General features: G+C 38.6%; 1 protein-coding gene across 1 annotated transcript in view; it reads left to right on the top strand.

Moving 5' to 3' along the window:
- The window catches only part of DLG2 (discs large MAGUK scaffold protein 2), a 2,182,864-nt gene that overhangs the window by 13,148 nt on the left and 2,145,429 nt on the right, over positions 1-24,287 (top strand). The window contains exon 2 of the mRNA XM_063671283.1: positions 16,423-16,554. Coding sequence (XP_063527353.1) covers positions 16,423-16,554 — 132 coding nt within the window. The remainder of the gene's footprint in view (positions 1-16,422; positions 16,555-24,287) is intronic.

Genomic DNA, 24,287 nt, shown 5'->3' with positions numbered 1-24,287 from the left:
TAGCCTTGCACATTCTCTAACCTTCTCCTTTAACAAGTTTACAGAAAATTTGAAAGCATGGCTTGTTTGAAAGGAGAGATATAAATTTACCATTTTATACTATTAATAATATCTTCTTGTTTCAACAGGGAAAATAACCTGATCAACAGGTGTTTGTTGAAGTATATTTAAACAATTCTTTTTTAGGGACGGTAAAGTATAATTGCAGAGAATAATTATAGAAGAAAGAAGCATTGTGATCCTTTCCTAGTAAGTCAAGTTTCAATATGGCATAATGCTTTTTATGGGCTTTGGTGGCAAAGAGATGAGCATTTGCATCGTGGTTCCAGCACTTACTGTTATGTAGCCTTGGGCAAATGTACTCTATTTCCCTCAGTCTAAAATTTCCCCATTTGTGAAAATGTATATAGTAGTAGTTCTTAGGATTCTTTTGAAGATTAAATAAGGTGATCAGTGCAGAATGCCTAGCATTGTTACACAAATGCTAGCTAATATTATTAGTAATAAAATTACACCTTTGTGGTATCACCTTGAACTGTACGTTTGTTTTATTTATTTGGAGATGGAGTTGCACTCTCATTGCCCAGGCTGGAGTGCAATGGCACCATTTTGGCTCAGTGCAACCTCTGCCTCCCAGGTTCAAGCTGTTCTTCTACCTCAGCCTCCTGAGTAGCTGGGATTACAGGCATGGGCCTCCATGCTCAGCTAATTTTGTATTTTTAGTAGAAACGGGGTTTCTCCATGTTGGTCAGGCTGGTCTCGAACTCCTGACCTCAGGTGATCTGCCTGCCTCAGCCTCCTAAAGTGCTAGGATTACAGGCGTGAGCTACCATGCCCAGCCGAACCATACATTATAATGTTAATTTAAAAAAAAAAAACCTGGTTCAAGACTAACTTTTCTATTGCTATTCATTACTTTATTACTTTCTCATGAGTATCCTTGATTTTTAAAAAAGCCATAACATCAACAATAAGAATTAATCATATGTGAATACTTCTTAGTGAAATACTTTTGTGTCTGGAATGGGTGGATTCTGTCTCGCTGACTTCAGGAATGAAGCCACCGATACTCGTGGTGAGTGTTACAGTTCTTTAAGATGGTGTGTCCAGAGTTTGTTCCTTCTGATGTTCAGATGTGTCCAGAGTTTCTTCCTTCTGGTGGGTTCATGGTCTTGCTGACTTCAGGAGTGAAGCTGCAGACCTTCGCGGTGTGTGTTACAGCTCTTAAAGGCGGCATGTCCGGAGTTGTTCATTCCTCCTGGTGGGTTTGTGGTCTTGCTGACTTCAGGAGTGAAGCTGCAGACCTTCACAGTGTGTGTTACAGCTCATAAAGGTGGCGCAGACCTAAACAGTGAGCAGCAGCAAGATTTATTGCAAAGAGCGAAAGAACAAAGCTTCTACAGTGTGGAAGGGGACCCCAGCAGATTGCTGCTGCTGGCTCGGGCAGCATGCTTTTATTCCCTTATTTGACCCCACCCACATCCTGCTGATTGTTCCATTTTACAGAGCGCTGCTTGGTCTCTTTTACAGAGTGCTGATTGGTCAGTTTTACAGAGTGCTGATTGGTCCGTTTTTATCAAGTGCTGATTGGTGCGTTTACAAACCTTTAGCTGGACACAGAGCACTGATTGGTGCATTTACAATCCTTTAGCTAGACACAGAGCACTGACTGGTGCATTTACAATCCTTTAGCTATACAGAAAAGTTCTCCAAGTCCCCACCCAACACAGAAGCCCAGCCGGCTTCACCTCTCAATCCCACCTCTAAACAGGACACCCCAACTGCTGTTGGGAATTTGGTCGATGACCGCTGTAGCTACTTTCTGCTGGATGGGGTGAAGAAGGGGCCCTGCAGTTGTAGTGTCCTACAGAGGGTAACTCTTTAGGCCAGTGAAAGGGCTGGTGGGTCGGTCCAGGGGTCCTCAGTAGAAGTTGCTAGTTGAGCTCATTTAGGGTTCCATTTGTAAGACCATCTGTAGCTTGATGGCCTCGATTCTAGAGGAAACACATTTGACAAGCAGGCTAAAAATACAGGGCCCAAAGGTGAGTAACAGCAAGATGGCTGCCATGGGACCTAGAAAGGGGAGGAGCCATATCGCCCAACTCTAGAGGTTGGTATGAGTTTGAAAGGCGTTTTCTGATTTCAGAAGCCTTTTCCTATAGACGCCCGACGGCATCTCATACTATCCCTGACTGGTTAGTATAAAAACAACACTCTTCCCCTGAGAAGGTGCAGAGTCCTCCTTTCTCAGCAGTGAGGAAGTCTAGGCCTTGGTGGTTTTGGAGAGTCACTGCTGCCAAAGGGTCTGTTAGGGATTGTAGTTACTATCCTTACTGGATAGATTTTGTTATTTCTTGCAGACTGAGAATTCCTTTGAGAGTGTGTGGTAGTAGGATAATGAAGTACATAAACCTGCTATTCCAGTTTCTGTAGCAGTAGCCATTCCTAACCCTATAAGTAGGGGTATTGTATGGCTCTGTGCTGATGGACTTGAGCTTTGAGGGGTACTGATAAGGTCTGATTTTCATAAGATTAGAAGTTAGGACAATATATGTTACAGTGTAAACTTTTAGCAAACTTTACTTTTGTTGAAAACCTTGTAAGTTTGGGATTTCAGTTATTCTTTGCTTTAGTAAGACCTCGTTCAGTCCATATTAACTTAAAATTGGTATAGATGGCTCCTTCCTGATTCTGTAAGTACTTTAAAGTTTGGCTGAGTGCAAACAGCTTGCACATTTGAGCACACCAATTATTAGGCAATTTTCCTAACTCTGCTTATACAAGAGTTTCCTCACTGAATATCCATTGTGTCTTTTTTTCCTTACTCACCTGGGAGGAACCATCTATCATCCTTTCCTGAAGGGAGTTCCTCCTAGGTCTGGTCAGACCTTTGTATGATAATTAGTTAAGATTTAGATCCCTTGTTAGGAAACCTGCTGTGTTAAGGATTTTTGATAGGAAGGCTATGGGTTCTCAGTGGCCTCAGTGCTTTTGGGCTATGCCCTTGTTTACACTGACAACAAGGTGGTATTGGAGTGTTATAGGGTTACAGAGAAGACCTTCAATTATCAATCATAGGTTTTAAATTTACCCTGACTTTTAAAGGAATAGGGTACAAAGTTTTTTCTTTACTACTTCTATCTCTTTCTCTCTCTTTGACTCCTTTGTCTCTTCCTCTCTTTCCTTCTCTCTTTGACTTTCAGTCTCTTCCTCTCTGTCTCTCTCTTTGACTTCCTATATTTCTTTTTCTCTCTATATCTCTGTCTCTTCCTCTCTCTCTCTCTGCTAGTCTTTCCCTGCCTCTGCCAGCCACTTATGCTGCTGTTTTCCCCTCTCATTCCCCTTTTTGATGGCTTGACAGTGTAAGACTGCCACCTCCTTGGGTTTTTGCACTGAGTGCAATAACTCCATGATTTTCTTGTGGTATTTAATGGGGGTTCCCCCAGAGGTTAGGAACTCCTTTTCTTTCCATATTGCAGCATGGGCATGTAGGATTAGATAAGCATACCTGCTATCTGTATACACATTTATTCTTTTTCCCTTTCCCAGTTATAAGGCTTGGGTAAGTGCCACTAGTTCTGTTAACTGGGCACTGGTCCCTGGGGGAAGAGGCTTACTTTCAAGTACGGTTACATCATTAACTGTGGCATAACCTGCCCTTTGTATCCTATTCTCCACAAATGAACTTCCATCAGTCTAAGTGGACTTCTAAGAGATCATCTCGGGTGGCATAAGTTTGGACTATAAGTTTGGCAGTCATACTGATTGGTTCCCCATCCTCTGGGAGAAAAGTGGCAGGGTCGAGGGCTGTGCACATAGGTATTTGAAGCACCGGTCCCTCAAGGAGCAGTGCCTGGTATCTAAGTACGTGGTTGTCTGATAGCCATAAACTTCCTTTGGCACCTAGTATGCCATTTACGTCATGAGTAGTCCAGACAGTGAGATCCTTTCCTTGTATTATCTTGATAGCCTCTGACACTAAGATGGCCACCGCCACAACTACCCTTAAACAGTGAGGCCAGCCTTTTGCCACTACATCAATTTCCTTACTTAGGTGTGCCACTGGTTGTGGGGTCATCCCATGAGTCTGAGTAAGGACTCCAAGAGCTATCCCTGCTCTCTCTGTGACATATAGAGAAAAGTTTTATCCTGTGGGAAGGCTTAAAGCTGGAGTTGTACTAGGGCCTGCTTTAAGGTTTTGAAGGCTGTTTCTGCCCCTGGTTCTCATTCTACTAGATGAGTATTTGCCCTCTGGGTCTCCTTGATTATAGAGTGGTCTGGCCATCTCGCTGTATCTGGGGATCCATAGTCGGCAAAAGCCCGTGATTCCAAGGAACCCCTGCAACTGTTTTAATGTCTTAGGGTGATGATAAGCCAGTATAGGCTGTATTCATTCCTTGCTGAGGGCCCTGGCCTCTCTGGCTAAGATTAAGCCTAGGTATTCGACCTCTGTAGGCAAAGCTGGGCCTTTGACCTAGATGCCTTGTACCCTTGATTAGCTAGAAAGTTCAAGAGATCTAGAGTAGCCTGTTGGCATGAGGCTTCCAAACTGGTAGCCAAAGGTAAATCATCCACATACTGAAGGACCAGAGTGCCTGGACTTGAGAAGTGGCCTCGATCTTGGGCCAGTGCCTGACCAAACAGGTGAGGGCTATCCCTAAACCCGTGGGGCAAGATCGTCTGTGTAAGTTGGGATGTGTGGTCTGTGGGATCCTCAAAGGCAAAGAGAAACTGGGAGTCAGAGTGCAGGGGAATACAGAAGAAGGCATCCTTGAGGTCCAGAACAGTGAACCATTCTGCTTCCTCTGATATTTGAGAGAGCAGGGTATAGGGTTGGGTACAACTGGATATAGAGGAATTACTGCCTTATTGATGAGTCCAACATCTTGCACTAGTCTCCACTGACCATTCAGTTTTTGTACTCCTAGAATTGGGGTGTTGCAGTTACTGCTGCATTTCCTTACTAAGCCTTGAGCTTTTAAATGTTTAACAATATCTTGTAATCCTTTATGAGCTTCAGGCCTTAAGGGATGTTGCCTTTGATAAGGAAAAGTGGTGGGATCTTTTAGCCTGATTTGGACTGGACGGGCATTTTTTGTCCTTCCAAATTATCCTTCCACTGCCCAGACTTCAGGGTTGATTCCCTCCTCAAGTAGGGGAACAACAAATGGGTAACTTGTTCCCCATATTCATGTAGATAATAACTCCAGCTTTGGCTAATATATCCCTCCCTAATAAGGGTGTGGGACTTTCAGGCATAACAAGAAAGGCATGTGAAAAGAGCAAAGTCTCCCAATTACAACTGAGGAGGTGGGAGAAATACCTGGTTACAGACTGTCCCAGGATTCCCCGGATGGTAACAGACCTTGAAGACAGTTGTCTGGGACAGGAGATTAACACTGAGAAGGCTGTGCCAGTGTCCAGGAGGAAGTCAATTTCCTGGCCTTCAATGGTTAAACGTACCCGGGGCTCAGTGAGGGTGATGACATGAGCTGGTGCTTGCCCCAGGCACCCTCAGTCCTGTTGTTGGGTCTTCTGATTGGGGGTTACTGGCCCAGAGAACCTCTGCACTCTGTGGCAGTGCACCTTCCAGTGATTGCCTCAGCATAGCAGACATGGACGAGGGGGCGGCTTGTTTCTCATTGGACAATCTTTTTTAAAGTGTCCTTGTAAACCACACTGATAACAAGCCCTACCGAGTGATTGGCTTGCTCCATTTTCTGACCTCTTTGAACCACCAAAGTTTGTTTGTCTGAGGGCCATGACTAAGGCTGTGGTCTTTCTCTGATCTTGCTTTTCCTTTGGGCCTGTTCCTCTTGGTCTCTATTATAGAACACTGAGGTTGCCAGGTTTAATAATGCCTCCAGATTTTGTTCAGGGCCCAGGGCTCGCTTTTGGAGCTTTCTCCTGATATCTGCAGCTGATTGGGTAATAAATGTATCTTTTAGAATCAATTGACCCCACAGTGAGTTGAGTGACAGGGGAGTATATTTTCTTAAGACCTCCTGTAGCCACTTGAGGAAGGCAGAAGGATTTTCTTCCTTTCCCTGAGTTATGGTGGACATCATTGAATAATTCATGGGCTTTTTCCTAATTCTCCTTAGTCCTTCTAGAACACAGGTCAACAGATGTTTATGACTCCAGTCCCCATGATCTGAGTCAGGGTCGCAGTGGGGATCCATACTGGGGATGGCTTGCTGGCCAGTAGGGAATTTGTCCCTTTCCTCAGCTGTCATTCTATCATTTACTTGACTGTGATACCAGGTATCTCCAAACTCTCATGCTGCAGCTAAAGCCACATTCTTTTCATTAAAGGCCAGGGTTTGAGCTAACAATAGCATGACATCTCTCCAAGAGAGATTGAAGGTTTACCCTAGACCCTGTAGGACATCTATGTACCTATCAGGACCATCTGAAAACTTCACCAGGTCTGCCTTGATCTGCTTTAAATCAGAGAGGGAGAAGGGTTCAAGTACCTGGGTGGGGCCAAATTCACCACGCCCTACAGCTTGAAGGGGACATAATCGACAGCCTGGGGTGTTTTGTGGTCCTTTGGAGATTTCTTTGCTTATTTCCTTCTGGGCCAGGGAGATTAGAGGAGGCTTATCCTTAATAGGAAGGGGAGCTGTAGGGAGGCTAGGATACGAGGGTAAGCTGAAAAGTCCTCCTGTGGGATGTAAATTGCAAGCTTTACATAGTTGTGTATTCTCCTTCAATGAAAAGAAAGCATGGACATAAGGTATTTCACTCCATTTGCCCTCCATCTTACAGAAAAGGTCAGACTGCAGGATAGTATTGTAATTTATACTTCCCTCAGGTGGCCATTTTTCCCCATCAGAGAGAGAATAATGGGGCCAGACCATAGTGCAGAAAAAAATAAGCCACCTGTTTTTCAGGGTTTGTGGGTCAAATTGGTCCCAATGGCTTAGGATGCATTTCAAGGGTGAGCCTTTTGATGCCTGAGTGTTTCCCATCTGAAAGACAAAACCGCCCATGGTTTTGGTTTGTTTCTCCCCATGCCCAAGAACCCACAATGGTCCCTGGACCCTGCTGATCAGAATAGTTGTGCTCACCGCCACAGCAGCAGAAACACTAGTTTTCCTCCTAGACCACAAGGAGGACTGAGGAAGGTCGGATTTAGTGGCCCTTACTGATGCATTCTCAAAAACCTGCACCCTTGCCTGTCCTCCTAGACCACAAAGAGGACCGAGAAAAATCCAATTTAGTCACTCTTACTGACACGTTGTCGAAAACTTGTTAGAGTCCTAAGCATTCTTCTGTTAGTATTGGGATTTTACCCCGTCCTATCAAGATGTTATGCCCCAAAAATTAAGTGGAGGGCCATACCCTGAGGGAGGGGAGGGATCTCCAGAACTGGAAGACTGATGCCTTTTATCTTCACTTATATGAATACGAAGGATACAATTTCTGAGGCTCCCCATATCCTAGCTTTAGGGATAGCCTTTGTTAGGCCTGCTTGTCTGAGGAGGGATCCTAAAATTCCAGATAGTCTCCCCTATGACGGGGCTTTGGGCAAAAATTATGTCTTTTTGATTGGTGAGCCCAGGTGCCAAAAGAAGGTAACAGAGTCCTGGAGTTTATACTAGAAATCATTCTTATTGGAGAAACTAGAAAAGCACCCGAGAGAGCGAGTGGTTTTTATAAGCGGGACTAGCCTTGGAGAAGAGAGGTGAGAGGAGGTTTATCTGGCAGGCATTAGGACCCAGGGGGCAAGGGTCAAGATAGATGGGTGAGTCTCGCTTGGGCGACATGCCTTTGAGAGTTCCTCTCATGGCTGCAGGGTCAACCAACTTGTTGTCAGGGCCCTGGGGCTGAATGGCTTTCCTCTCTGTCAACCCTTGGCTTAGCCCAGAAGTACAGGAAATGCAGAAGCTGGTTCCAGGCAAATCAATGCTCCCAGCTCTGAAGAGTTGGGGTTTGTTAGAGAGCCCTTTCCCAGAAAGCCTGACACCCGTGTCTTTAGACCAGCGGCTGCGCTAGTCGCTTTTAACTGGCCAATAGGTGTCTGGTATTTAGCCCCTGAATTCTAAGGAAAAATAGGACAGAATAGCAAGCAAAAGGGGTCCAGTGGTACTCACCACTTGGCGATAGGTGATAATCTCACCGCTTGGCGATAGTTGATGGTCCCTTCATGGTCGCCGAAATGTGTCCAGAATTGGTGGGTTCTTTGTCTCTCTGACTTCAAGAATGAAGCCGTGGACCCTCGTGGTGAGTGTTACAGTTCTTAAAGATGGTGTGTCCAGAGTTTGTTCCTTCTGATGTTCGGATGTGTCCGGAGTTTCTTCCTTCTGGTGGGTTCATGGTCTTGCTGACTTTAGGAGTGAAGCTGCAGACCTTTGCGGTGAGTGTTACAGCTCTTAATGGTGGTGCTTCCGGAGTTATTCATTCCTCCTGGTGGGTTTATGGTCTTGCTGACTTCAGGAGTGAAGCCGCAGACCTTCACAGTGAGTGTTATAGCTCATAAAGGTGGCGCAGACCCAAAGAGTGAGCAGCAGCAAGACTTATTGTGAAGAGCAAAAGAACAAATCTTCCACAGTGTGGAAGGGGACCCAAGCAGGTTGCTGCTGCTGGCTCGGGTGGCCTGCTTTTATTCCCTTATTTGGCACCACCCACATCCTGAAGATTGGTCCATTTTACAGAGAGCTGCTTGGTCCATTTTATAGAGTGCTGATTGGTCTGTTTTACAGAGTGCTGATTGATCCGTTTTTACCAAGTGCTGATTGGTGCATTTACAAACCTTTAGCTAGACACAGAGCACTGATTGGTGCATTTACAATCCTTTAGCTAGGCACAGAGCACTGATTGGTGCATTTACAATCCTTTAGTTAGACAGAAAAGTTCTCCAAGTCCCCACCTGACCCAGAAGCCAGCCAGCTTCACCTCTCACTTTCATTTTCTAGTCCTAATGTCTAATAAGTAATGATAAAATTGTGACCATTCAATTTTGTATATATTTATTTAAAATATGAAAAATGTCTAATTGTTATTGCTTGTTTTAATGGATACATATCATACTATAGTTAATAGTTCTAAATCTAAAAAATGGTCATATTCCCCTTCAGTTAAAAATCTTCCATGGCTTGTCATTCTACCCTTAGTATAAGGCCAAACTTGTTAACATTGTACATATGCCATCAACTTAATTCTCTACTCCCATGGTACCTGGTACCTTATGATACCATTCTTTTTTTTTTTCTTTGAGACAGAATCTCTGTCTGTCACCCATGCTGGAGTGCAGTGGCATGATCTCAGCTCACTGCAACCTCCGCCTCCTGGGTTCAAGTGATTTCCTGCCTCAGCCTCCCAAGTAGCTGGGATTACAGGCACCTGCCACCATGCCCAGCTAATTTTTGTATTTTTAGTAGAGACGGGGTTTCACCACGTTGGTCAGGCTGGTCTCGATCTCCTGACCTCAGGTGATCTGCCCGCCTCTGCATCCCAAAGTGCTGGTATTACAGGCGTGAGCCACTGCTCCCGGCCGTGATAGCATTCTTATACTCTGTTTTAATCTTTCACTTTTTTGGAATTTCTTAGTTAATTATCTTTATTTTGAGACTAAAATCTCTGTGAGGGTAGACTATTGCCTTTTTTGTTCAGTACTGTGTTCCCAGTGTCTGGAATGTAGTAAGATAGTCAATAAATACTTGATTAATGGCTGAAATAACCTTTTTCTCTACCAGACTTATAAAGGTAGGACCATTTTTATTTATATGTTGCAAATACAAATTAAAAGACTAAATGTGAACATTTGTGATTCAACATTTAACCGTAGATTCTAAAATTCAGTACGATTTATGTCTGATTGGTCAAGTTTTATTTTATTTTTTCTGTAAAAATATGCTCACCTCCATTTCTGGAGGATTAAGGGTGGTATTGTGGAGAGAACACTGTACTTGGAATCAAAACCTTTTGGATTAAGCTCCAAATCTGTTGTTTAGTAGCTCTGTGATCTTGGACAAGCCACTCTGAATTTCAGTTTCATGTAAAATAGGTATGACTTCTCAGTGGTGAGAATCAGATAAGATAATGCATTTAAAAGTTCTTTTTAAACTGTAAAAATGTTGAATAGATTTATGTAAAATAATTTCACTATTCTAAATGCTTTACTTTCCAAAATTTGCCCATTAAATTCACCTTTTCTCTATTATACTTTGATCTGAGTTTTCCTAATGATACCACTGTATGTTCTGTAATTCTTCATTTTTTAAGCCATGGCAAATGATTTTATGTATCATCATTTTCTTTTCTCTAAAAGTTCATTTGTTAGCATTATTGCCAATCACTGATTCAAATTTAAATTACCTGTCCCAAATTATTTATAACTTTCTGGTGATGCTATTCTTAGACCATGTACAATATAGAGTTGAACCTTAATTAACAGACACATGATTACCTACAGTTATAATTATGTAACATTCACTATCCCTTGGTTGCATATTTCATGCAAAAATTTCTTATTTTAAAAAGTGATTCTCCCTTCCCCCCCATTTTCTCCTGTGCCTGCCCTCAAGTAATCCAAATTTAATTTTTTTTTTTTCTGTAGACTCAGGAGTCATGTGAAGGTAGAGTTTAATGAAGAAAACAGGAGAATTGAGGCAATTTAGGTGAAAAATTCTCCACTTAGTTATTTGAACATCAATTAAAATATGAATCTTGACTTGCTTGGATAATTATCTCAACTTCCCACTTTATTCAATTTATGGAGATTAGGTTAGAGATTTTTAATTTGTATGAAAAGGTCCTTGCCATTTGTCTCATTTGTTTAATTTGTCATTTTTCGATTACCTTCAAACTTTCATTAACCAGAAATAAGGATTTGAGTAGAGAGAGTTGAAGAGCATAATAGAATTGACTCCAGGTGATGATCATTCTCAATAATCAAAAGAAGCATAAAAGGGCAGCCACAATTCCAGCCCTAGATGCTGGTGTGTGAAAGCCTAACTTAGAGACTTGATTATATATGACCTTTTAAAAATATTTTAGCATTTTCATTTATGTGTCAAATTTTTATCCTACAGAGGTGAGAGGCATAGTAAGCTCTGCTGGTTTAGAAAACATCTAGCTGTTTAGAATCAATACAGTATTTTCCCTTTATAGTTATTGAATAAATACATGCTAAATGAGTGAGTGAAATTCCCCTTACTTATCTAATTATATTTGTAGATGTGATTGTGGGAATATTGTTAATACATTTTTGAGAATTGCTCTTTATTTTACTTATTTACTTAGAGACAGGGCATTTTACTTATTTATTTAGAGACAGGGTCTCACTCTGTAGCCCAGGCTGGAGTGCAGTAGCAGGATGGTGGCCCACTGAAGCCTCAAACTCCTGGGCTTAAATGATCCTCCCATCTCAGCCTTCTGAGTAGCTGGGAGTGCAGACATGCACCACCACACCTGGCTAATTTAAAAATTTTGTTGTAGAGAAAGGGTTTTGCTGTGTTGCCCAGGCTGGTCTCGAACTCCCGGCCTCAAGCCATCCTTCCACCTCGGCCACCCAAAGTGCTGGAATTATAGGTGTGAGCCACCGTGCCTGTCCAAGAATTGCTGTTTAAAAGAATAAACGACTAAGGTAATACCTACAACAATGCCACAGAAGCTTAAAAAAAAGGCTTTAGTTATAATTGTATTAAAAAAAAAGAGAAAAGAAAAAGGTGCTCAGCACTTAGTAGGTTTCCCAAAAAATGTCGACAGACTTTAATGAGGAAATGAAAAAGACTAAAGCTTTGGGCACTAGAGGTAATCACATGATTAGAGCCCACAGATACATATAAGTACAGAGAGAGGTATAGTATAATTACTGTATTGTTGATCACCTACAATGGTAAGTAAAGTAACTATTTATATTTGTAAATAGTGAGTAGGGATGGGTTAGAAAGTGAGCCACCATCATTTCGGGGAAACTGCTGATTAATTGTTGACAAAATGGGGATTAAAATATTTGTCCTTGATTCAGAGTTGTTAAAACATTATACAAGTAAAGTGTGAAATCATTTTTAAAAATTAAAGTTTATGCAAATATATTAGCACACATTTATATCACCATTCTTTGTTAATATAAATTGGAGTGAGCTCTCTGTTCATCCAGATTTATTTCTATATTTCTAATCTTACTAGATAGAACACAAGTTACACAATGTCCTCCTCCATCTCTTATTGCCCAATTGAAATTCTCATTTCTTTCAAGGGGATAAGCTTGAAGTTTGCTATGTTATATAGGAGTATTAGGGAAGGCCTTACTACTAAGATGGTATATGAGCAGAGATATAAAAGAAGTGAAGGAGCAAGCTTTATGGATACCTGAGAGAAGAGTGTTATAGGCAGAATCACAAGTATAGAGGCCATGATATAGGAGAGTTCTTGGTATATTTGAGAAAGAGCAGAGATACTGTGGTTGTAGTAGATTGAGCAAGAAGAGAGGTCTAAGAGCTGAAGTCAGAGAGGTGGGCCTTTGCTCTGAGTGGGATGGGGAGACACTGGAGGGTTTGAGTTGAGGAATGATGTAATCTAGTTGATGACTTGAAAGGATATTGTTGGCTATTGTGTTTAGAAAAGACTATAGGCCAGCCTGGGCAACATAGTGAGACCTCATCTCTACAAAAAAACCAGAAATCAAGAAATGATTCGGGAGGATCACTGGAGCCTGGGAGGTTGATGCTGAAATGTGCAGTGATTGCCCCACTGCACTCCCATCTGGGTGACAGAGAGAGACCCTGCTTAAAAGAAAACAAAAAACAAAACAAACAAACAAAGACAGAAAGAAAAAAGAAAAAAAAGAGAAAAGACTGTAGGAGGGCAAAGGTGACAGCGTGTAAACTAGTAGAACATTATTGCAGTAATGTAGGGGATAGATGATGATGGGTTGTGCCAGGGTGGTGGTACTGGAGGTAGGGAGAAGTGATGGGATTTTGCATATAATTTGATGTTGGAGCCCACAGGATTTACTGATGGATAGATGTAGAGAATTAGAGAAAAGAATGAATGCTGACTTCAGGAATTTGGGCCTGAATAATTGGAAGGATGAAAGATGGAGATACATTCGAGGAGAAGCAGATTGAGGGTGGGTGGATAAGATCTGGAGTTCAGTTTTGACAAGTGAAGTTTGAGAGGCTTATTAGACATCCAAATGGAAATGTTGAGCATTCAGTTGGATATGAGTCTGGAATTCAGAGGAAAGTTCTGAGCTACAGATATAAATTTTGAAGTCTTGAGGGTGCTGATAATATTTAAAGCTAGGGAATTAGATAATATCAAGGAAACTGGGTAAGATTATCCAGCGAGTAAGATTAAAGAAAAGAAGTCTTACCATGTTTAGAGGTACTCTAAACATCTTAAGCCCTCATTGAGAAATTAGGAGGAACTAATAAATGTGATTGAGAAAGGGCATCCATGAAGTAGGAAGACAATCTGGGAGAGAGTGCTGCCCTGGAAATAATGGTGTGCTGGAGACAGCTCATGTCAGCTTGCAAGAGCTTATCATTAAATTTTCAGCAAATTTGCAAGAAAATACAGCCATTTAAAAAATGTTAAAGCCGGGCACGGTGGCTCACACATGTAATCCCAGTGCTTTGGGAGGCCGAGGTGGGTGGATCACAAGGTCAAGAGATCAAGACCATCCTGGCCAACGTGGTGAAACCCTGTCTGTACTAAAAATACACAAAATAGCTGGGTGTGGTGGCACGTGCCTGTAGTCCCAGCTACTCAGGAGGCTGAGGAAGGAGAATTGCTTGAACCTGGGAGGCGGAGGTTGCAGTGAGCCGAGATCATGCCACTGCACTCTAGCCTGGGCAACAGAGCGAGACTCCATCTCAAAAAAAAAAAAGTTAAACGCAACCACTTAAAAATTATGCATAAACTATGGGCCAGGCATGGTGGCTCATGCCTGTAATCCCAGCACTTTGGGAGGTGAAGGCGGGAGGATTGCTTGAGGTCAGGAGTTCAAGACTAACTTGGGCAATGTAGGGAGACCCCATCTCTAACAAAAATAATTACACCTAAACTTAACTAAATTATATTAAAAAGTAATAAATACTCAACAGTCATCAATTCTTAATTATTTTTCATTTTGATACCATCTCTGCTCTTGAGTTATTTGCATTGATTGTATCTGTGCGGTGGATAAGCTACATAATGGTATGCTGCTGTGCATCTTTTCTCAGATCCATGTTCAGAGACATCATGTTGGTAGCTTGAAATTGGCCACGGTGGGAATATTTAGACTTTGGAAATTGCAAATGCTACAAATTTGGGCTTGATTTATTGTTTTGCTGATAAGAAAGTGATAAAGTAAATGTTAATAATTTAAGCGCAAGTTGAAAGCATTTTGTGTCCGTTACTGTTACATTGAGATTAGTACAGAAATTGAGGAAATATTTGTCCACTATTCAAAAATTATTATCTGATTCAGGAAACAAATAACATAATTGACAGGAGTGAGGTTTTCACAAAAACTATCTTTCTTGTTTTATTTTCATTTTATTAATTAATATGACAACATAATCAAACCACATATATGTTGAAACTACTTATTCATCAGTTATAACCGTAAGTTGGCTATGAATACAAGAATTTGGTAAAAACCAATAAAAATATTATTGAGAATCAACTGACTAATGGAATTTACAATTAAAGGTTGTATATCTTATTATTATTTGTAGACTGGTTGCTATACATCCTTGTGTCAGTAAAATTATAACAAACTCATGTGCGTGTAGGTGCCCATGTTTTCTTTTTTATCTGAACTAGTTTTTAAATATTTACCAGCACACCTGCATGGAAGCCTAGTGAAAAAAGTGTTTTCAAGAGTGTGACAATATCAAATGATGCTTATGGGCCAAATGAGATGATTGATAATTGACCGCTGGATTTAGTAATGATGGGATGATTGAGTGGAAAAGGATACAATTGATAATGGAACAATTTCCTTGAGTAAGCAAGAGAGGATAGATTCCAGTGCTCAAGAGAGGAGTTGACCTTAGAAACACAAATTCTTTATTCATAGTAATATAAGGGAAGGCAGACTATGTGGGTACAGTTACAGGTAAGTCAGTAGATGTTATGTTAGGAGCTTATGGAATCTGCCTTCTGATTTTCCATGTAATAGGAAGTAATACCATCAGCTGAGAATGGCCATGAGGAAGAAGAGTTGGAAGGTTCAAGAGAAAGGAGGAAATATAAAATAAATATAAGCTATTGTTATTATAATTGGTATTTAGGCTTTTTTGAAAGTGATAGATTGGAAGGGAAGGAGGGCTTTTAAAATTCAAAGACAATTATCACCTAAACACGAAGATTGTATAACTCTAGTGACTTTTTCAAGGATGTTTTGTCTTGTGAAGGATGAAGACATTATTCAATAAGTCATAAAATAATAAGATATGGGTTAAGACTGCTGACAAATTCATATAGGCAAAGTGGTTAAGAAGAAGAGGGAGTGGTGATTAATTTTAACCGTCAGAGATGGCTTTATGGAAGAGAGAGCATTTGAGTTAGATCTAAATGAAGAGAAAGTAGGTGTTCAGTTGACTTACTTGATTATTTTCTGTGTGCTGGACATTGTGCTAGGGATTGTGCCTATATTGTCTAATTTAATCGTGACACCTGTGAAGAAACTGAAGCTGAGAGGTTAAGGAACTTATTAAAGGTCACACACAGCTAGTAAGTAAGATCTGGGTCATACCCAGATTTACCTAACAAGAACCCCTTTTCAAGATAGCACACTGATTCTAGGGGGTATATACAGTGGTATAGGGGAAGAAATACCAGCACAGGGAACAGTAGGAGCAAAGAAAAGTACAGAGGTGAGAAAAAGTAGAGAGAGAGAGAGAGAGAGAAAGAGAGAGAGAGAGGTGGGGAGAGAGAAAGTGTGCACGTGCATGCGTGTGTGTATGTGTGTGGGTGTCTGCACATGCATGTGTGTAGAGGAAAATGGAAGGGAAAAGTAAGTAATCCAGTATGACTTAGGCACTGTATGCGTGTTTGGAGAGTGTGGACTATATAGTGGGAAATAAGGCTGAAAATATTTGATCATGGGAGGGAGGCCTCAAAGGTCATGTTAAGGAAGTTGGATATTATTTTGCAGGAAGTAATCAATTTTAAGGTAAGTGTCTCTGACAAGAGAGAATTATATCTAACTTGAACACCGTGGCCAGGATTGAATTCTTTGTTTTGTTTTACAGTTAGGGATTCTTCTGGAAGACAAGACTATAGAAATAAAACTGGATTGTTGAAACTGGCCATTGAGTATAATTATTAATTTCATATGGTAGTTTATAGAAATTATGATTATCTTATTAAGTTATTTCATGTCATTAAATTAGGAACACAATTATAGAATAGTTTAATGTTAGCTTTCTATTTTGCTAAGACCATAAGATATAATAATAATATCATGTTTTTCAGATACTGACCGAGCTTTATCATTACTGGAAGAATACTGCAAAAAATTAAGGAAACCAGAGGAGCAGCTGTTGAAAAATGCGGTTAAAAAGGTGATGGGTATCTTTAAGAGCAGCTTATTCCAAGCTTTGCTAGGTATGTATTATGAAAATTATTCATCATTTTAATGGTCAGAATTGGGCTTGATAATTTGAATAATGTGGTCAAAGAACCTGATGTTAACCAAGTTTCAAACTGGGATAATTTTCTTTAATACTGGAAGGGAAGATTTGTTTTGTTTTATTTTGTTTTTTGTTTTCCTTTTTCTTATATAAGGTTAACTTAGAAAGGAATTGTTTGAAAATATAAATAAAAAGAGGTTATTGAAAGATATAAATATTGAAAGAATGTTTCATAAAGGAAGAAAAGTTTACACAGAAGAAAACCCTGAGTAGTTTGTTATAAAACATTGAGGACAAATATGCTAACGAAGGAAGTTGTCTTCCTTCAGGGAAGGAATTGTGTAACATAAAAATGATGGTGCACATTCTACTTAGAATCAAAGTTACACTTTTACTCTCTTCTTAAAACAAAAATAAAAACATCTTTTCATCTTTCTTGCTTGTCTTAGGAAAGTTTATGATCCAGAATTGAAAAGTTTATTGATGAAAATCTCAGTGCTTTGGAATTCTTACCAATTTGTCATGAAGCTTACCATATAATGTTTAATCTTATGTTTATTCTCCTATTTATTAAAGATTGTAAAGAAAATTAAGGATATAGTTTGTTTATATATGTTTTTGCATATACATCTCTTATATTTGTGCAAATAGCTTTTAATTATTTTTTCATATTTTAGGAAGTAAAATAAATTAACAAAATATATAAATAAATACTTTTCCCAAAAAAAACCCAACTAACTAAACAGTGAAAAACCCACTCAATTATACAATATATTTTGCTGGATTTAAATAAATAACTGATTTCAAATAATTTTAAAGAAATAACTGAGTCTGCTAGATATTTTCATTGCTTTTTCATACTGGTTATTATTGATATAAAATCAAAAAATAGGAACTTATAAGGCTTAATTATGAAAATACTTTGTTTTTATTATAAATATGTGTACTTTTTGATAAAAACTCCAACTTTATAGTTTGAATGTAATTTTAAAAATTATTCAATTTTGAAAATTTGAAAATCAGTCTATTTAATAAAAATAGAAGTGTAAAGCTTTACAGGATTATTTTGCCTGTGGATTAACTTTTAAAAAATATTTTATTGTGGCTAGGAAGAATTAATGACACAACTGTAATCATCTTAGCTGGTATTAAATAAAAACTCTAAATGGAGTCTTACAGAATTTGAATAAACCTTATATTCAACAAAGGTAATATTTTTGACAACAATTTTAAACATCAAATTTTTGATTAAAATTAATAGTGATTTATTAATAGTTGATAATTAGTAAAAGGTCATTAACTAAATGGCAGTGTATCTTAACAGATTTGTATGATGTGTTTACTTAAGACTGGCTAAGTCTTTTGAGAGTTTGCATTTTTGAGAACTTGATTTAGAAAGGGTATTGTTGGATAATTTAGATAACTCTACTATATTTTTAATAATATAATCATTTGATAATGTTAACACCATTACCCAGGGAATACAATGACAAATGAGTGACAAAGAATTGTATTTTGCCATTATTTTAAGTGAATGATAAATATCTTGGCTTAATGCTAATAGTGTAGTTTGAATTCCTCTAGTAAAATTAGAGGCAACAATAATCTGTAAAAAGCTGTTATGTAAGTAATCCCAGTGCCCAGCTTTGAATGGACAGATTTACTTTGGCTGGTCTTTAAAAGTCATTTTAGGATAAACCAGAGTGCAAACAATAGAGCAACATTATACAACAAAACATAATTTTCTATTGAATTCAATGTGGGCACCTATGTACTGATCAGTAATCTATTATTATTGAATGTTTGAGTGGTCTCACTGTGCGTTTTCTTTAAGGACACAAAAGAAGAAAAGCCATGTAGACTTGTGCATCCTAGAGAAGATTTATATCTTTGTAAAGGATAGGTAGGGAGCCATTGAAATATAGGGCATTGTTATGGTCTATAATTTGCATTCTGTTTGAATTAACTCCTCCACCCCATCCTACCCTTTTTTTTCCTGTTACAAGTAATGGAAGATAGCGGTTTTACCCATTGTTCTGGTCAATACATAGCCAACACATTGAAATAGTACCTTGCGCGCCTCTCATTAGCTGTAGAAATAGAAGGGAATCATCATGTAGAAAACACAAATGGATAATAAAATACTATTACTGCAGAACATGCTGTAATATTTACATGTGACAAGGAAATCAGTCCCTCTCTCTACAGATGAAAATCATCACCCTATTTTATTTTGTTTTATTTATTTTTGAGATGGAGTCTAGCTGTGTTGCCCAGGCTGGAGTGCAGTGGCGCAATCTTGGCTCACTGCAGCCTCTGCCTCCCGGGTTCAAGCAATTCTGCTTCCTCAGCCTTCCGAGTAGCTGGGATTACAGGTGTGTGCTGCCACACCTGGCTAATTTTTTGTATTTTTTGTAGAGATGGGATTTCACCATGTTGACCAGGATGGTCTTGATTTCCTGACCTCATGATCCACCCACCTCTGCCTCCCAAAGTGCTGGGATTACATGCGTGAACCACTACACCTGGCCTTTATTTTTCAATTCTTAGTAGAGATAGGGTCTCGCTATGTTTCCCAGGCTGGTCTTGAACTCCTGGGCTCAAGTGATCCTCCCACCTCAACCTCCCAAAGTATTTGGATTATAGGCTTGAGCCACTGCCCCCAGCTGAAAAGCATCACCATAAAATGAATAATGTCGTCCTTTTGTGGTCCTTCATCATATGCTTAAAAAAATACTAGCATGTTTTAGATGGTATATTCTTTGAGGAATTCTGTGTACATAACTGTGACTGGTATTTTGTAACATAACTTTGATTATAAAAGTAACATTTATTAATTTTTGATATTTTAAAAAATAAAGTAAAATCATATAAAATTCAATGGTTAGATACATTGCTTTTATGGTAAGTAAAAAGATACCTGATAAGCATGGAGAATGAACTGTTTGATTAACTTTCTTCCTCCTTTCTTTTAGAGTCCCTGTATTATTTGTTTTGATTTTTTATTTGCCAATAACTGAGAGTAGAAAAAGTCACTTTAATTTTTTGAAAGACAGAAATTGGTGTTCATTAGTCTGCCCAAACCAAATGCAAAAAGTAAAAAAAAACCTGAAACAGCAATATGCTAGATGCTGCACATTTAGATGCTAGGCTTAGGGTGACATCTTGTGGTAATACTAAGGAAACATTTATCCAAATGAATAAAGTTTTAAGATGATTACAGCATCAACACTTTCCAGATTTTGAATATAAGAGAATTGGAATTCCATAATATTTTATGATTAATTTATGTCTCTTTGTTTAGAATAGCTAAATAAAATAATAATAATCAGTGCTCATTAATGTACCAAAACAAAACAAACCTAAAATGGCAATATACTAGAAGCTGCACATTTAGATGGAATTGGAATTCTGTGATATTTTACAAATTAATTTAGAATATGTAAACCTCTTTTATTTAGAATATATAAAACATTAAGATTTTCAAGGCACTTTTATTAGGTTATTTATTCTTCAGTTAGGCGATAAAGAAGCAAGATTAATCTTTTTTTTTTGAGACAGAGTCTCACTCTGTTGCCCAGGCTGGAGTGCAGTGGTGCAATATCAGCTCACTGCAACTTCTGCCTCCTGGTTCAAGCAATTCTCCTGCCTCAGCCTCCTGAGTAGATGGGATTACAGGCGTGCATCACCACTCCTGGCTAATTTTTTAATTTTTGGTAGAGATGGGCTTTAACCATGTTGGTCAGACTAGTCTCGAACTCCTGACCTTGTGATCTGCCGGCCTTGGCTTCCGAAAGTGCTGGGATTACAGGCATGCACCACTGCGCTCGGCCTTGAATCATTTTTAAAAATTATTTTTGTACTTCTAAATTGACTTTTAATTTTTAAAGAGCTATATTACCACCATAATTGTTTTTGAAGACTTTAAATAAATAATATTATGGGTTAGTTAAATTTTAGATATGTAACACAAATGTTTTTTGTAACTTATTGAAAATTATGTGTTATTCTTTAGTCATTACTTATAAAGTATGGAAATAACTATAGATATATTTCACAGATTTCAACCCCTTCTAAAATCATATTAGCCTTGTTTATCTAACTTATTGCCTTATATTTCTTCCCAGTGTGTGAGGGGGAATTTTTGGGAGAGGAATTTGAGGGAAATTAGAGGAGAACAAGCAGTAAATGATACTTTTAAAAAACTCTACCAGTGGCAAAATCTTAGAAAAGGGCTTATCTTATTTAATGGAGGCAGTTAAACCTCACGTTAGACTTTGTGTTAGAATAGAGTACATTTCATTTCTGTAAATCTTAACAGAGAACCTTGTGGATTTTTGAGATTACTAGCAATAGGGCTGATACAGCAGATGTATTACATATTGGGATTTATCATCTCTTTGTTGAAGCCTTCTAACACATTCCTACTTACTGGCAGCTTTAACTAGCCCTTTCATTGTGTCTCATAGCATTTTGTTCATATTACTAAAAAGCACTTACCACATTGCCTTATGGTAAATTGAATATACTTCTGCCCCTTTTTATTATCCCCATAATGTGGACCTTTCATAATTATAATAGACTTTTAATAGATTTTTGTTCGTTTATCAACACTTCTTTTAAAAATACCAGTTATGTGTTGGACATTGTGCTATGCAATAGGGATACAACAGTAAGCTATAGAGGACAGTCAATACCTTTATGGACAAGTAGGGGAAAAGAGACATTAAATACACAATTAATTATTATTCAATTATAATGATGGTAAAAGGTCTATAAAATAAATATGTATAAGAGTTTTAGTTTGAGTAAAAAAAACCCTACATATTTTCCTGATAGTAATTCTAATGTAAAAATTTTATTTCAAAATAACATCTCTTTGAAAATATCATGGCTATTTTGGTCTTAATTATTAATCATAATGTGTATTTTTTGCCATCTGATCATAAGGAAGTGAAGTATTATTTAAATAGTGGGTGTGAAGGCCCCTACACTTGTGTGAATTTGGAGCAACTTGGCTGTATTTATTATTCTTTTAGTTTATTTATATCTTTTTTTGTTAACCCATTTAAAGATTAATGGTGAAACAACCTGGCTGTAATCTTCAAAAACACAGATTCTCAAGATGTGGTTCTTGGACCACAGCACTAGTCACCTGTGAACTTGGTTAGAATTGCAAATTCTTAGTTCTCACCCTAGATCTACTGACTGAATAAGAAACTCTGGAAGTAGGGCTCAGCAAATGGTACTTTACTAATCCTTTCAGGTGATTCTGAGGCATGTTAAAATTTGAGAACCTATGTTCTAAATGGTTAGGTATTTGGCCATTCAAGGAAAGTAATATATTAACAGTGTGTGAATATTATTACTAAACTTGGGAGAATATAACAGTGGCATTTTTTTCCTTCTTGTGTTTTATAGGATCTGATTTAATCTTTAACAACTATAATGAGCCATTATCATTCTGGGACATATCTTGAGTACTTTGTAATCCATAAACTCACAATCATCATTATGGTGTCCAATTTTCTTTTTAAAATACAGTAGCATATCTTTTTATTTTTAATTTTCTTTTTATTTTCTTTCCTTCCCTCCCTCCCTCCCTTTCTTTCCTTCTGTCCTTCCTTCCTTCTTTTTTCTTTTCTTCTCTTTCTTTTTTCTCAGTCTTGTCTGTTGCCCAGGCTAGAGTGCAGTGGTGTAGTCTCGGCTCACTGCAACCTCCGCTTTCTGGGGTCAAGCAATCCTCCCACCTCAGCCTCCCTGGTACCTGGGACTACTGGTGTGCACAGTCATGCCTGGCTAATTTTTGTATTTTTTTTTTGTGGAAAGGAGACTTCACCATTTTGCCCAGGCTGGTGTTGAACTCCTGGGCTTAAGTGATCCTCTCACCTTGGCATTCCAAAGTGCTGGGGTTACAGGCATGAGGCACCACACCCGGGCTTACAATAGAATATCTAAAACATTTAAAGGATTTTTTTCTCTTTGGATAATTAATGATAGTTTCTATTTATGTTACAAGATAGTTTCTACTTATGTTACAATAATTATTCTATGGATAGAATTTTATGTTACAGTAAGTATCTCTATGGATAAAGCTATATTGATATGTTGTTGCTGGCCCATGTGAGAGAGGCATTTACTAGGTAATGCTTGCTGCCACTCACAATCTCAAAGCATGTGCTTCAGTTGAAACAAACAAATTACATATCATGGATCTTTAAATAAGTCTTGACTGTTCAAAACAGTGAACGTGAAATTCTTAGTTGCTAAGGTCTATTATGTTTCTACTTATTTGTTTACAATACTTATTTAAATAAAAAGAGTACAAGTGTTTTAGTTATTGCAGTTGAGTAATAATAGCTATCAAAGTATTTATGAAGTGTTTACTTATTTACATAGACTTATGCAGATGGATGCTATTAAGACCAGATGCCTACACGTAAGGAGCTTAAGGTCAATTAAGAAAGTAATATTTATGTACATGAAAAACAGTAGAAGACATCATATAGTGGAGGACTAAATTTTTGGGGCTAGACCAAAATGGCATAGGAGAAGCACGGGCTTATTGTACATTGTTGTTGCTAGGGAAGGTTTTATATAAAATGTAAACTTGAGTTGAGCCTTGTTACTATTAGGATTTGCATTAGAAGAGAGAGTAGAGAAGGATGTTTTCACCATCCATTCACACATTAATTTGTTCACTTTGCCAAACACTATGATACACACTGGGGAGACAAGCATTAAACAAAATTTCGTCAAGAGTTATATACAAAGAAGTAGAGTTTGCTATGAGTAAGAGGCTTAACCTTAACAGTAGAAACAGGGACAGCTTTCTTTTTTTTTTTGAGATGAAGTCTAGCTCTGTCACCCAGGCTGGAGTGCAGTAGCTTGATCTTTGGCTCACTGCAACCTCCACCTCCCGTTCAAGGGATTCTTCTGCCTCAGCCTCCTGAGTAACTGGGACTACAGGCATGTGCCACCATGCCCAGCTAATTTTTGTATTTTTTTTAGTAGAGACGGGGTTTCAGCATATTGACCAGGCTGGTCTTGAACTCCTGAGCTTGTGATTTGCCTGTCTTGGCCTCCCAAAGCGCTGGGATTACAGGTGTGAGCCACCACGCCTGGTCGACAGTTTTCTTAAGGAAGTGACATTTTGAAGTGTTGAAAATTATACACATTGATGTACGTTCAAAGGGGAGTGAGGAAATGGATCTGCCTGGAACAGGGATTCAAAATGTCCTTGATATTTATGCTTTTAAAATGTCTTCTAGGAGTTGTATAGGGCATCCTGTTAGATGCAAGTCTCTTCCAAAGACTTGAGAAACAAGAGCGGTGAGCATAAAATGTGGCTTAAACAATTGTTATAATTCCCTTTGTTAAATGGCCATATACTGAGTGTGATTATTTGTGTGTTTCATGTCAGGCAGGATCAAGTATTTCTTAAGTTAAATTAGACACTTTGGGTTGGATGCCATCAAGAGGGTTGGATATCATTCTGGACTCTGACTCTGGATTTTTATATTTACTCCAAGATTTATGTCACCAGATGGCACCATTTAACTAAATTTATGTGCTTCAGATGAGTATGAGGCTGGTTGTTTCTAAATGAAGGATGCTATTATTTGTGCTGTAGCTAATATAGGAAAAAAATCTTTTATTTTGAGTGCATATGAGATTTTCCTATATAGTGAGATAGTGAAACCCCAA

The sequence above is a fragment of the Pongo pygmaeus genome, chromosome 9, assembly GCF_028885625.2.
Source record: "Pongo pygmaeus isolate AG05252 chromosome 9, NHGRI_mPonPyg2-v2.0_pri, whole genome shotgun sequence".
Taxonomy (NCBI): domain Eukaryota; kingdom Metazoa; phylum Chordata; class Mammalia; order Primates; family Hominidae; genus Pongo; species Pongo pygmaeus.
Note: the sequence above shows the minus strand (reverse complement) of the source record. Positions and strands in the feature narration are given on the sequence as shown.